The sequence below is a fragment of the Magnolia sinica genome, chromosome 19, assembly GCF_029962835.1.
Source record: "Magnolia sinica isolate HGM2019 chromosome 19, MsV1, whole genome shotgun sequence".
Taxonomy (NCBI): Eukaryota; Viridiplantae; Streptophyta; class Magnoliopsida; order Magnoliales; family Magnoliaceae; genus Magnolia; species Magnolia sinica.
The window spans coordinates 11,722,353-11,736,351 of record NC_080591.1 but is presented as its reverse complement, the minus strand read 5'-3'; the positions used below and the strand labels follow the sequence as shown (position 1 = coordinate 11,736,351).

Here is a 13,999-nt window from a genome sequence, read left to right as displayed (position 1 = left end):
CCGGACGTGCGAAAGGCTACGCACGTCCGCGAAATCAGATTTTTCAGGCAGTTATGGCCCACCATCTTTGATCATATGGCAGATCTGAACCGTCCATCGTGTAGCCAGCCAAAATACTTCCAAGAGACGCTGATTTTACAGAAATAATGCAAGGAACGCGAGAGTTATGAAGCCCTGAACTTGGCTGCGAAAAGGCTTTCGCTGCGCGTGCGATAGCTTCCCAAATCTGATTTCCACCACTCCAAAAGCTATAAAAAGAGTTTCAAACGTGGAGAAGAAGGTATGCTTGAATAGGGGACGTCAGATAGAGAGAGAGAGAGGCGGAGAGAGAAGTGTTTGAAATTTTTATGTATTTTTTCTTTATTTTTCTTCTTTTTTTTATGATTATGTTAGGCTAAACCTCTTAGCTAGGGCTAAGAGGTGAAGCTTGTGGCGTGATGGGAGCTTCTACAGGTTTGATTGAACTGAACTGATTGACTTTGTTTGATTTAAGAAATTCTTTTAGTCATTAATGGTTTGTTGTGATTTAAATTACAGTAGATCTATGATGGCTTGAATAATTCATTTCCTTTTATTTTAATGTTCGAAAACCTTGTTGTTCGCCATCGTCTCATAGACATGGGTGGATGATGGGATCCTTCCTAATACTCATACATCTTTTAGTTAGTTATGGATTGGTCTAAGTTCTGTTGTTTACCTTGTCTCTTAGGCATGGATTTGTGATGGAATCATACCTAATTCTTATACCTTTCATCTCTTGAAAACTATATCAAGTAAGTTCAGTATAATATCCATGAAGCAGGCATAAGATCTCCCTGATCTCTACAAGTGGATCCTCTGAATCCCTAGTTCACTTTCTCTGAATTCTTTAAGTTTAAATTAATATTTCACCATTATTCCTCAAATCACAATTGGTTTAGATTTCATCTTAGCCTAGTTCTAGATCTGGTTATTTTCAGATAACGTACAGGTTTCAGTCCCTATGGATTCGACCTCGGTCTTACCGAGTTTATTACTACATCACAACCCTGCACTTGGGGTGTGAACACCATGCTAACCTAACCAAACTGTACATGAGGCCACATTAATGCTGGTAAGAAATCAACCCCTTCCATCGGTTGGTTTTTTACAGCTTATCTTAGGGCATGGGCCCAATATTGAGGCAAATCAGAAGTTCAAAATGAACCCCATAATGGTGTAAGATGCTTCAATGGTAGGCATTCAATCCCTGTTTCTTGTCATGTCTCCTGCTTGAGCTTTGTATCTGCCTCATTGTGGGCATTGGATGAATTGAGTTATAATAAAAATACTATGCCCCACAAATGATTCAGTGGTGGGCATTCAATCATCATTCTTTGATCATTTGTCCTACTTGAGCTTTGTATCGGCCTTACTTTTGGGCCTATGCCCTAAAATTAGATGGTAAATCCAACCGAGTGGGTGGAATTGTTATTTTTGCACACATGCCGTAAAATTATGCAATGCACCCGTTGTCAAAGTTCAAGTGGGCCACACCAAAGGAACAATGGAGATTGAATGCATACCATTGGAAACTTCTTGGAGGCCACAAAAGTGTGTTAGAAAGTAGAATTAGGTCACGCCAAAGGAACATTGGAGATTGAATGCATACCATTGGAATCGGTAGAAAGTAGAATTAGAAAAAAAGTGAAAGAGAAGAAATCAATGAGAGAAAAATATACAGATTACTTATTCGACCAACGTAAGAGAGATTTGAGACGAGAGAGATGGAGAGGGAGATAATCGGGTGTTGGGTAGGCAGCAGCGAGTTAGGGTTTAGGGTGACCGGAATAGGGGCGTCAGGCAGACAGCAGTGCTCCTTCGGGCAGGAGAGGGGGGGGGGGGGTAGGGTAAGAAGAGAGAATGGTAAAAAATATTTTTGACTTAAAATATAACATTATTACTGACGAAAATTTTCATCAGTGATAGTTTTCACAATTTGTCGATAAAAGGATTCAAAAATATTTGGGCTCACCTGTGCTTTATCAGCCTCATCCACTTCGTACATATGTTTTTAAATATACTTATTAGCTACAACAAAAACAAAAATTACAACTCAACATCCATGATCAACCACACAAAGTGAAATAATACATCCACTGTTCATTTTGTCCAACGATGTATCTATTTCGTCAGTAAAAAGCTCCTTTACCGATGATTTTTTTCATCGGTAAAAAGTTCTTTTATCGATGATATTGTATAATGTCAGTAAAAATAGCATCTCCGTCATCGGAATGGACACCAATGGATCTTTTGCCGACGAACTATTTGGTTCGTGGGGAAAAATTACATTTACCGACAAAATAATCGTTGGGAAAATAGTTTTCACCAATGATACATAATGTCGTCAGGAAAAGTTTCCAGGCCGTTGTTGTAAATAGTGGTGGGAACATATTTGGTCATGGTGGGAATCTTTTCCGATGAAATATAATTTCGTCAGGGAAAGTCATATTTCAATTTCGTCGGAAATAATTTCGTCAGCAAAAGGCCAATTTCTTGTAGTGAGTTCCACCGGCTGATCTTGGCCATTTTCAGTTCAGATGGGTAATGAGCCACTACTATATTTATTAGGATGTATGGTATATGCAGTGCATCTTGAGAGATAGGGGAGTGATGCAAGAGAAAAGTGTGTGTTACATGCAAAGAGAATGGTTTGAGTGTGGATGACTCATTCTCTTTCTTTTTTATATTATGGCCTACTCATATTCTCCCATTTACCTCATTTTTCAGCTGAGATTAATATAAGCGAATGCAATAAATGTACATATATAATAGATGCTATTCATATTATTTATAGTATAGATTAGAGCTGGACCATGTATGCCCAAACATTATTTATAATATAGATTAGAGCTGGACCATGTATGCCTAAACCAAATTTAACTATTGCTTGTACTTTAAGGGGGCGTTTGGATCGTAAGTTGTTTAAGATAAGCTGCTTATTCCACAAGTAACTTATCTTACTTTCTACTTATTAAGAAGATAAGTATGTTGTAGCTATTATCACTGCTTCAGTGTTCTTTGGATTCTAGTAAGGGATTTATGAAATACATGCAGTAGATACTTCACGACTGGAACGATGATCACTGCTTGAAACTTCTAAAGAATTGCTGTAAGGCGTTACCGGACTCTGGAAAGGTGATCATAGTCGAATTCTTTCTCCCAGTGGCACCAGAGACTAATACAGCCGCTAATTCTGTCATCAAGCTAGATTTGATTATGATGATTAACTTTTCAGGAGGCAAAGAAAGGACAGCAAACGAGTTTGAGGACTTGCCGAAGGGAGCTGGTTTCACTGGTTTTAGGATGTTGTGCTGTGCTTGTAACAATTGGGTTATGGAATTCTACAAATAGATGTGACTTTAGCTGGAACATGTCTTTTATACAGTTGTACGTGGAATGGATTCAATTATAACATTTAGGTGGTTAGAAATTTCTGTTATTTTTGGAAGTTTCTCTTCTATGCATGTGTATATCAGTCTTTTCTTAGAAGGGCATTTCTATAATTTCATAAAAATTTCTAAGAAGGTACAAAAGTGCCATTTTATAAGCTTCTGAATTTTAGTTTAAAATGCTCTAGAACGTGCCTAGAAAGAAAAAGAACGGAGGTGGTCCAAAATCTCCTCATGTTTCATCCAGCAATTAAATTCCTCTCCCTTAATAAATTACTCTTCTAATCTCCTTACAGCTCTCATTGTGGCTTTTTTTTTTCTTTCTTTTTACTTAACCCTGTGAGCAACTAACATGCTGGCTCACCAATAGAATCAAGGGTCCCATCATTCCTCCACCCTTATATGATCCTTGTCCCCGAAGGTTGCAGTTTGGAAATCTTTGTTGCAAGAAATACTACCTTTCCCATGGATCCTTATTCTTGCTCCGGTGGTAGACTCTCAAGAGTTTCAACACCTGGTCAAGGGTTCAAGTATCCATAGCTGGTGAAATCCCATTGCGGCGTGAGTGTGTGGGGTGTGTGTAAATAAAAATTAAAAAAATTAAAAAAATTTAAAAAAAAATACTATCTTTCCCATGTAGCATCTTTTAGTGTAATGTGAGCTCATTGCACGAACCTCCCCGAGATACCATGATTCTTGCCTTCGATAACTCTAAGATCTAGTATTACTTCCAGTTGCACTTGATAAATTCCTTCATTAGAAACCAAGAGTAGTGTCTCTATTATGACTGCTCTCGACACACTTTTTTCTCAAGGCGCAAGGCATTAAAGATGGCATGCTAGCAGTATAAAATGAGGAATTATTTGATCCGGACTATGATGACCATATTGATGAAGGACAATTAATCACTTGCTCTAAAAGCTCGAACTGATAGAGCATGGCAAATCAATCCATTTATCTCATAGCCCAAGCTCCACATTGCATGGCTTAGGATCTTAACTAAAACCCCCATCGTAGGTCCCACATCACATGGGTTCTGTCTCACACAAGCAACACACATCACACGGGTGGAACCCGCCTCACACGGGCTGTCCACCCGAAGTGTGACCCTGCATCCCACAGGCCACCCCACTCGAGCCTAGTGTGAAAATGCCCATGCATTACATATGCATGCACACACAACTGCTGTAAATGAGAAAAGAAATGTTTCCTCAATATCATTCCATAGCTATAACGTTAGACTTGTATGAAACTCCTCCAAAGTTTCGACTGTATACTTCAGCGGCAATATAACCAACAGTCCCTCTAGCATCCAACATTGATACGACACTTTCCTTGGGCATAGCTTCACTAGCCCAAAATCTGAAATCCTGTTCTAGAAGAATGTTATGTGGTTTTATGTCCAAATGCAAAATATGCATTCTATATCCACGGTGTAGATATTCAAGTCCTCGAGCAATGCCAACTGTGATATGATATAGCTTTTCCCTTGCAGATGCGGATTTCCTATAAATGCCTTTGGCGGAAAGTTCCTACAATGGAAACCTAAGTGGGCCCAATGAGAAAATGAGCCCGATCCAATACTCAAGTGGGGCAAAAATGTGAGGATTGAACGTACACAGGTGAAATATTCGTGGGGCCACAAAAGTTATGAATCCGTTTATATGTGTTTTCAGTTCATCTCAATAAAAATGATGTTATGAATGGTATGGATGGCATGGATGGCATGTAAACATCACTTGTATTTTCTCTCTCAATAATGGATTGAGTGCCACACAATCCAATTTTTACCATGTGGAACTTCTTCGACCCACTATGATTTATTTGTTAGATCTACACTGTCTATCACTATTTCTAGATTATTCTAGTGCACGAGTCCAAAAATGAGGAACATCAAAAGCTCAAGTGGACCACACCACCGAAAGTAGCGGGGAACCTTCCTAGGGTCCAATGTAAGGTTTATTTTCCATCTAAGCTCATCATCAGGTCACATGGACCTAGATTAATGGAAAACACAAGTATCAGCTTGATAGGAGCTAGCCTCCCGTGGGCCCAAGAAATTTTCACCAATAGGCCTCAAATTTCACTGTTTCCTATAGCGTGGCCCACTTGAGCCTTGGATCTACCTCGCATTTGACCTGAAGCCCTAAAAGGCATAGAAAAATGGATGTAGCGTGTGGATCTAACACATATATCATGATGGACCCACCAAAATTCCACATGTCAACACTCGGGGTATTCTTCTCTCCACCGAGCAGTAAATTAGGTAGTGAAATTTATGTGACGCACGACTATGTATTTCTTATATCCACCGTTTCATCCAATTTTTTAATCATTCTACGATATAAGCCTGAAAACAATGCAAGCTCAAGTAAACCACAGCACAAGGAATTAGTACCGCCATTGAAAACTTTTGGGGTATAGAAAGCTATATGATCGAGCTGATATTTTTGTTTTACGTTCACCCGGGTACCAGTGACCTTATCAACAGGTTAGATGGCAAATAAGCCTAGGCGAGTTGAGAAAAAGATGGTTGAATTAAAATAGTTCTTTTTTAAATTTTATTTCTGTCAGAGGGCAATATGAATATTCTATGTCATGTTCCAACAACACACTAAATGAGTTATACAATATACCCTGTGTGGAAGTAGGCCAACATTTCTTTGCGGCTGAAAGGTAAAGGGCCTGTGTTGTAGAAGAATACCCGTTAATTCCGTTAGTAGATAGGGTCAGGCACAATGACCTGACCGATCACCTAGAGACATCGCCACGTGTGAGCCTGTTATTGCTTATTTCGTACTTCTTCCTCTCTTTTTTATCACTTGGACCCAGGAAGGTTTTTAATGGCAGTTTGTTCAATCTCAACGCTTTCTGTGGTGTGGCCCACTTGAGCTTTTGATGTACCTCAATTTTGGATTCGTGCTTCAAAATTACCTAAAACAATTGATGGACGGTTTGGATCTAACACAAAAAATTATAGTGGGCCTGGAGAAGTCCCACACATAAAAAGTTATGTTGTGTAGTATGCAATCTATCCGGAAGAGATTCAGCATAGTGCTCTGTAATCGTCGAAAATGACGCCAACCGATGAGAATCGCCGGCACCGGAATTTCCTGTGCTTTCAACACAGACGATCCGCACTCATAACATTTGATCCACCAACGATCTATGGCGACCCATATGCATGCACACAGCTACTGCAAATGATCAGAAAAGAAATATTTCCTCAAATACAAACCATCCCAGTTCAGATGATTAGTATGTTCTTCAAAAGAAAGAAAAAGATTTAAGTCTAAAATATGCAAATGGGAACAATTTCATTACAATTTGTAAATAAAAACCTCCCTTAATATGGCATTTGCTTACAAGCAAAAATGAGCCATTTCATATGTTTTATCCCTCTTCAATTATCTAGGTGACCATTTTCGAAGCACATGTTGTTGTGGAAGACTGTGATTCTGGCCTTGAGGGCGAAGAAAGAACTGGATCGGGTGGCATCGGCAAGCTTTCCAGGCTTCCTTCCAACATCTCCACAGCCCTACTTATTGTAGGCCGATTCGTGGGGTGCGTTTGTATGCACCACAATCCCACTATAATCATCTTCCTTGCAGTTTCTTCTTCCACTTGTGTTGCTATTCCATGCAGTAACAAATCGTTATTTAGATCAAGACGCTTGTATATCCATTGTGGAAAATATATCTCACTCGTATTCTCGACTCCTGCATCAATGTTTCTTCGTCCTCCAACCATTTCTAGCACCATCATTCCATAGCTATAAACATCAGACTTGTATGAAACTCCTCCAAAGTTTCTACAGAATACTTCGGGCGCAATATAACCAACAGTCCCTCTAGCACCCAACATAGATATGATACTGTCTTTCGTTGGGCATAGCTTTGCTAGACCAAAATCTGAAATCTTGGGGCAGAAGTCTTGGTCTAGAAGAATGTTATGTGGTTTTATGTCGAAATGCAATATACGCGTGCTACAGCCACGGTGTAGATACTCTAGTCCTCGAGCAATGCCAACTGCAATCTGGTATAGCTTTTCCCAACCAAGAGTATGATTTGTTGTTCTTGGTTTCTCAGCATAGATGAATTTTTCAAGAGAACCATTAGGCATGAAGTCATAGATGAGTGCCCTTTTGGACCCCTCGGAACAGAAACCGAGAAGCGTCACAATGTTGACATGGTATGTTCTACCAATGCTAGCGACTTCATTGATGAATTCTTCTCCGTTGCCCTTGGTCTCATTCAAGACCTTCACGGCGACTAGACGGCCATCAAAGAGCGTCCCTTTGAATACACCACCATAGCCTCCTTGACCTAGTTTGTCTTTGAAAGAGTTGGTTATCTTCTTGATTTCAGAATACCTATATCTTTGTAGAATGAGTGATCCATAATTCTTTAGAAATTCCTCCACGTTGTGGGCATCTTTTGTTCTCTTCTTCCAAATGAAAATTAGATTATCCAGCCAGAATTTCTGTCCAGAGGTGATTGAGGAGATGACTCGAGAGAGGAAGAAGATGAGGCATACGAGAAAGATGCCCCCAGCTGCTCCAAACGCACCTAAAGGATGAAGGGAAGATAACTTAGAAATTGTCCTCAAAAACATGCATTTCTCTTTATAAGAGGACATTTTAGGTGAGGGAAATCCGACTGCATGTGTCCATTAATGTGTAATGCACACAATATATATTCATACTCAGGATTAGATGGTCAGAATTATCACATACAAATGCATTTGGTACATTGGTAATATAAGGTCAGGCCCATATGCAATAGTCCATGTCAGTTAAGTACAACCTCTTTCATTAACACACAAATCATTCACCAGTAAAAAATTGATGCAGAGCGGGTCGCGGACAGTTACATGGCCAAGATGGATCAGAAAAGGCCCGGTCGACGACAGAAGTGATCCAGACCATCGAACCTTAAATCGGGCGTATCTTGCAATCCGGAATGAATTATCTGACGTAAAATATATGATTTTGGGGTAGAACGAGCTACTGAAGCCAACCAACCCCGCTACGCTGGGTTCCGCAGCCCAGAATTGCAAAAAATCCCTGAATCGATGTTCGTTTCCCTGTTTTAATTTCATTTTTACTATAAATAGTAAGTTTTAGTTTGATTATAACTCTTCATCCGTAGGGCTTTAGGAGTTGCGCCCAATGTGAAAAGAGCTTAGAATAATTAGGAGAACGGTTTGGTGAAGCTAAATAGGACACTTACTATTTTTGGCCAAAAACCTTGCGCACTAGTAGACATCACAACCGTCTATAAATAGTAAGTTTACTATTTATAGTAAGTCGCGGATTCTAGGATTTTGAGTTGTAGTTTGATTCTGATTTCTTTCCCATTGCTTGGTACCCCTATTTAAAGGGTTGTGAACTCGTTTCTATGGATGAATTAATCAATTTTGAATTTCTTAAAATTTATTTCTATTTTCTGCTTTCTTTCCTCGTAGATTCGAGAAGTCTCTGTGAGGAGTCCAGAAAAGCTCCGTGGATTCGGAGTAGTTATCCTCATCACGTTCATCCCTGCGTCAAAAATTTGGTGGTATGATAAGTCTATATTGTTGAACTTTGTAGGGCCCATCAGATCATTATTAATACATTTATATATTTATTCAATGAATTATATATATAATTTCTAATGTTTGAGTTTAATGTATATATGTGGTTGTTTGATGATAATGTTTGCAAATTAATACTCAAGGGAGCCATTATAATGACATGTGGCTAACATTCATCGACTAAAAGCTTAGCTTGCTTCTCACACAACATAGACTATTGTGCAGTGAAGTAGAGCAAGTCGTGAACACTTTCATGGCCAAGATGGACTAAAAAAGTGATGTAGGAAGTGGCACATGAGGTACATTCCTAGCATGGGTGGACCAAAAGAAGGTGGACCGTAAATTGATTATAACTTTTGATCTGGGTATCGTTACGGGATGCACAACCTATCAATCTTTGCTGAAACGGGCCATCCGAGGTGAACCGACCTACTAAGTGGGTTGCATTTTTCAGTTTCGCAGAAAACGTACACTTTCGGCTAAAAAATGAAAATTCAAGAAAATCTACTATTTTTAGTAATTCCGATATATATATATATATATATATATTTTAGGGTTTTAGACTTTTCTTCTTTTTAGAAATAATTTGTAATCATGCTAGTACTCTTCTAGCAAAAGCCATCCTGTTCAGAGTATCAGACAGTCATGATCAATCAGTTCAATAAATTTTGGACATTTGGTGTCGATTATTTGTCTATATTTTTTCTTTCCATATTAGATTGTTGACCCAAGTCACTTAGGATTGCTTGATCGCGGGGATTTTGTGTCATGGGAATTACAAGGTGTAGATCACCTATTCAATGGTCCAAACCAATAGATTGTGTTAGCTTCTCTTTTCTCAAAGGCAAACACAAGCATTGTTTCTAATGAATCGGAAACGAAGCCAAAGAAGATGTTGGTATTTGAAAAGAATAATACCTATTATTATTTTCCTTATCTTCCTTCTTTTCTCATTATCTGCAAAATCATAACATATAGAAGGTTAAGGAAAACATAAATCATGCTGTCTGTTTAACATGACTATCCAAACTATTAAGTGAAAGAAAAGAAAATGGAAAACAGAGTAAATATGATCATATACAAGCGAAAGCCAATTGATAATGGATCTCTTTCCAAGAAGGATAAGCTCTTAAAAGTTAAAAACCACTGGTAAGTCAGGCTCTAAGAAATGTGAATAGTAATGTTAGGTTAAGAACTTGAGATGCATCGACTTTTCAGTTGCTACAATCCTTAGCTGCAAAAACTATAACAACCAGACCCAATTTTCTATTCTTTTACCATGACTCAAACCGGAATGAGGAGCGTGACATGCGAAGAAGCAGTCCACATGAGGGCTCCATTTAAGAGCAAAGCCACAATCCAACAGAGATGAGAGGTTTTCATCTGACCAATGCGGATCCAAAGGCGGTGGAAACACCATCATAGGAAACTTAATGACAGAACAGTCATCCTGAGAAGTCGGGGGCGGTACATTCCTGGGCAAGTAATAGAGATCATAGGCTCCGCAGTGTGCGTAATTAAATAACTCCTTAGGGTGATCTTGAGGGAGGCTATGATGACCACGCTCGCATTTCAAGAAGGTGATGATGGGGCTTACAACTTGGAAGTATTTTGAATGAGAGGACGGCAACATAAAGTCGTCGAGGGAATTGCAGATGTCATCATGCAAGTGATCATTGAGTTCAGCATCTTGAATTACAAGCGTCTTGTTTTTGTAGGAGATGCTTTTAACAACATACCATCTTCCATGCTCTTCAAATTGGATCTTTGATATTGCTTCATAACAATTTATGCTGTGTACTCCACATTTAGGGCTGGTGAAGTTGGAGATAGGGAATCTGCTTTTGTCTGTTCTGTTACATTCAAAAGCCTGACACGTTGGGTGGGCATGAGGTTCTTCTTTGGCTGAGTGAGTAGAAAGCTGAGATATGAAGAGGAAAGAGAGAAGGATGGAAGGATTTGAAGGAGCAGCCATTGAAATAGAATGAATTGTAATTCATTCAACAGAAATACAGAGCCCTCTCTGTTTTAATGAGGAAAATTAAAAAATCTAACATTTCTTTAAAGACGTCCATTTTCTTGTTTGACTGGGGTGATGACTTTGATTGATGACTTAAAAGACTTGTAAAGGCTTGGATGGGAAGGTGACTTTTCCATGGGCGTTGGTACAACTCCTCCATTGTACTGGAATTCTCATACCACCTACCTAACTCCATTGGACTCGTGACATTGAAGATGGATCACAATCAAGACTGTCCATCAAGAGGTAACCATGTTAAAAACCATAGTGAGAAATTATTCACGTCGTCTGATCGGTCAGTAAAAGTGATAGGTAGCCTATCTGTGGAATGACATGATGGACAGTCCTGATCCACCTTCCCGTCTGCCTTGTGCATGGTGGGAGGTAGGTTTGGGATATTTTAAATTCCTCCGTCTCTTTCCTTGTATTGATTTCAATTGTCTAAAGATGAATCTCCTCCACATCATAATCTTCTCTGATTTGGACTAATGATGCAATTCATGTGGAAATTTGTGAAATGGTCCTGGTCTACTTTTATGTTTTGATAGCTCTCGTCCAAAGAGGAGTTTATTCCATATTTCTCATTCGCTTCAGACTGTAAGATCTTTAAAAATTCAAACGAAAGATATGAACTTCTAAGATGAAATAATGAGAAAAAGATGAATGACTTTTGGCCTATTAGACATGTGGATGAAATGTTTCAAAGATCTGGTGGTAGGACTTCATTACAGGTGATCAACTTCTTACAAGCATATGGGCTTATGTTCTGTTCTATGCATCAGTTTGCATGAAACAGAAACCTTCACAAATTGGGATTTTACCTTATTCTAATTTGAGTATTTTTATCTCAAAATGCATTAATTGAAATTATCTGTAGTGGGCTTTATCATCACTTGATCAGGATTGGGTGGTGATGGGAAGGGAACCATGCTCGACCCCACTGATTTCTTAAAAGCTTAAGCAAGTTCCTATGGTAAGCAGATTCACTTCCGTCCAACTTCTCCAATGGACCATGTGAGTGAAACTCAAATGGCCCCCACCATAGATGGACCATTCCACGAATGTAAGTGGGCCAGGTTTGACCCTTTCCAGCCTGGATGGAACCTAGTCCTGGCTTGTCTCTGTCTATCACAGACTCAGGCTCGGAACACAATTTCGAGTTGGGTCTAGACAGGCTAGAAAATAAATCAGCTGGAATAGGGCTTTTGTAGGCCCCAAATGAACCTGACCCATCAGCTTCGCTACTCTGTTCTTCCTATATTAAAATTTAATAAAGAAAATTTCAAAAAAATAAAAATAAAAATAAAATCTACTATCTCTCAGAGACTTACCAGCAGGGCAAGCCCCAAGTTGTGGTCGATCAGGGCATAAACACATGATCTGAGACATAGTATCATTAAATCCACACTGACCGCCAGATTCTACACACCCATTGCAATTGCTAGCACTCCCGTAATCCAGAACGAACCCTGTCTTCAAAATCTCTGAATAATTTCCGGCCTCTGAATACCCATAAAGAAATTCTGGGTCTGCTCTAACCGGTTCAGTAGCCCAAGATTCACAAGTTTCAGTAAAACTCATCGAACTCAATGTTTCATGATCTTTGGTAAAATTCATCAATTTCACCGTTTGATAATCAGCAAGTGTGGCGTAAGAGTGATGTATGTCATTGTTCATGCAATCCATCGTGTATACTCGTTCATAGCCAATTCGATCAGGAAGTGAGATGAGGCAATTGAAGAAGAAGAAGAGGTAGGTGGTTGCAGAGCTAACACTGAAATATCTATTCTCGACGGTTAGATTGTGAGTCGGTCTCAGGCATGTTTCACTGTCGAGCAATCCCATGTTTACGAGCAGAAGAGTTTGGTTTTCGTAGAATATGTTTTGGATGTAGTAATGATCGTTGTTGGACATGTTGAGGACAGGCCTTCCGTTCTTGCAATCGAGTTCGAAGCCTTTGTAGCCGCAGTAGGAAGGTTGGTCAAGGATCCGAAATGGGTAGCGTATGTAGAGGCCATTGCCGCAGTCTCGAGGCTCGCAAGCTTCGAATAGTGGGTCGATCGAAAGAGCTATTCTTCTACAGCAGAAGAAGAAGATGACAATTGGGAAGAATTCTTTCATTTAAGAAGAAGTAGAAAGAGATTGAAAGAGAGATGAGACAGGAGAAGCAAAGGAAGGTGAAGAAGCTAGAAAGAGAAAGGAGAAGGAAATGCAATGAAAGGAGAAGAAACCAGAGGGAGGAAGGAGGGAGGAAATGCAAGAGAAAAGGTTTAGATGCGTTAAAATTAGCTAAATATGATGATCAAGTAAGCCGCACATGTACACAGATTCTCAACCGTTGGTTAATTTATGTCAATTGTTTTGTTCGTTGTATAAGGATGTGATCAAACTGATTATCATGTAGGCCTGGTTTTTAGATCTTTTATTTCGATTGTTGGCATGGTCTGATGAGCATTTCTAATGTTGTGCAAGTGTGAGGCCTGCCGTGATGTACGGATTTTATCCACCCCGTCCATCCATTTTTCCAGGGAAAGATCTCAAAATGAGGATGTTCAATCATCAAGTGGACCAGACACTCCGGGGATTGAACGCCCACCGTTAAAAACTTAATGGGAGACGCATAAGTTTTGAATCAATTTGATATTTGTATTTTCCCTTCACCAAGGTATATATGACCTTGTGAACAGGTTGGATGGCAAATAAACATCAAGGCTCCTGGGAAGGTTTTAACAGTGGATATTTATATCACAGTTGCTTCTTGTGGTGCGGTCCCCTTGAACTTTAGATCGCCCTCAACTTTGTGATCTTTCACTAAAATAATCTGGAAAATTGGATGGACAGCGTAAACCTATACATTATGGTGGACCCATGGGACCTTTCCTGGACGGATTATTATCCACCGCAGGGGCAGGACGGAATCCGAATCCTTGACTTGTAAAAACTTTGGCCATGACGCTGGGTGACTTTTCTTATGAGTGTCGTACCATGCGTGTGG

At 39.5% G+C, this 13,999-nt stretch overlaps 1 protein-coding gene across 1 annotated transcript in view; it reads right to left on the bottom strand.

The window, feature by feature from the left end:
• LOC131235676 (uncharacterized) overlaps positions 1-13,330 on the bottom strand; it is a 41,154-nt gene extending 27,824 nt beyond the window's left edge. Inside the window, exons 1-3 of the mRNA XM_058232960.1 lie at positions 12,336-13,330; positions 9,903-9,941; positions 6,828-7,978 (exon numbers count right to left, since the gene is read on the bottom strand). Of these exons, the coding sequence (XP_058088943.1) occupies positions 6,828-7,978; positions 9,903-9,941; positions 12,336-13,125 (1,980 nt within the window). The 5' untranslated portion in view covers positions 13,126-13,330. The remainder of the gene's footprint in view (positions 1-6,827; positions 7,979-9,902; positions 9,942-12,335) is intronic.
• Between the last annotated feature and the right edge of the window lie 669 nt (positions 13,331-13,999).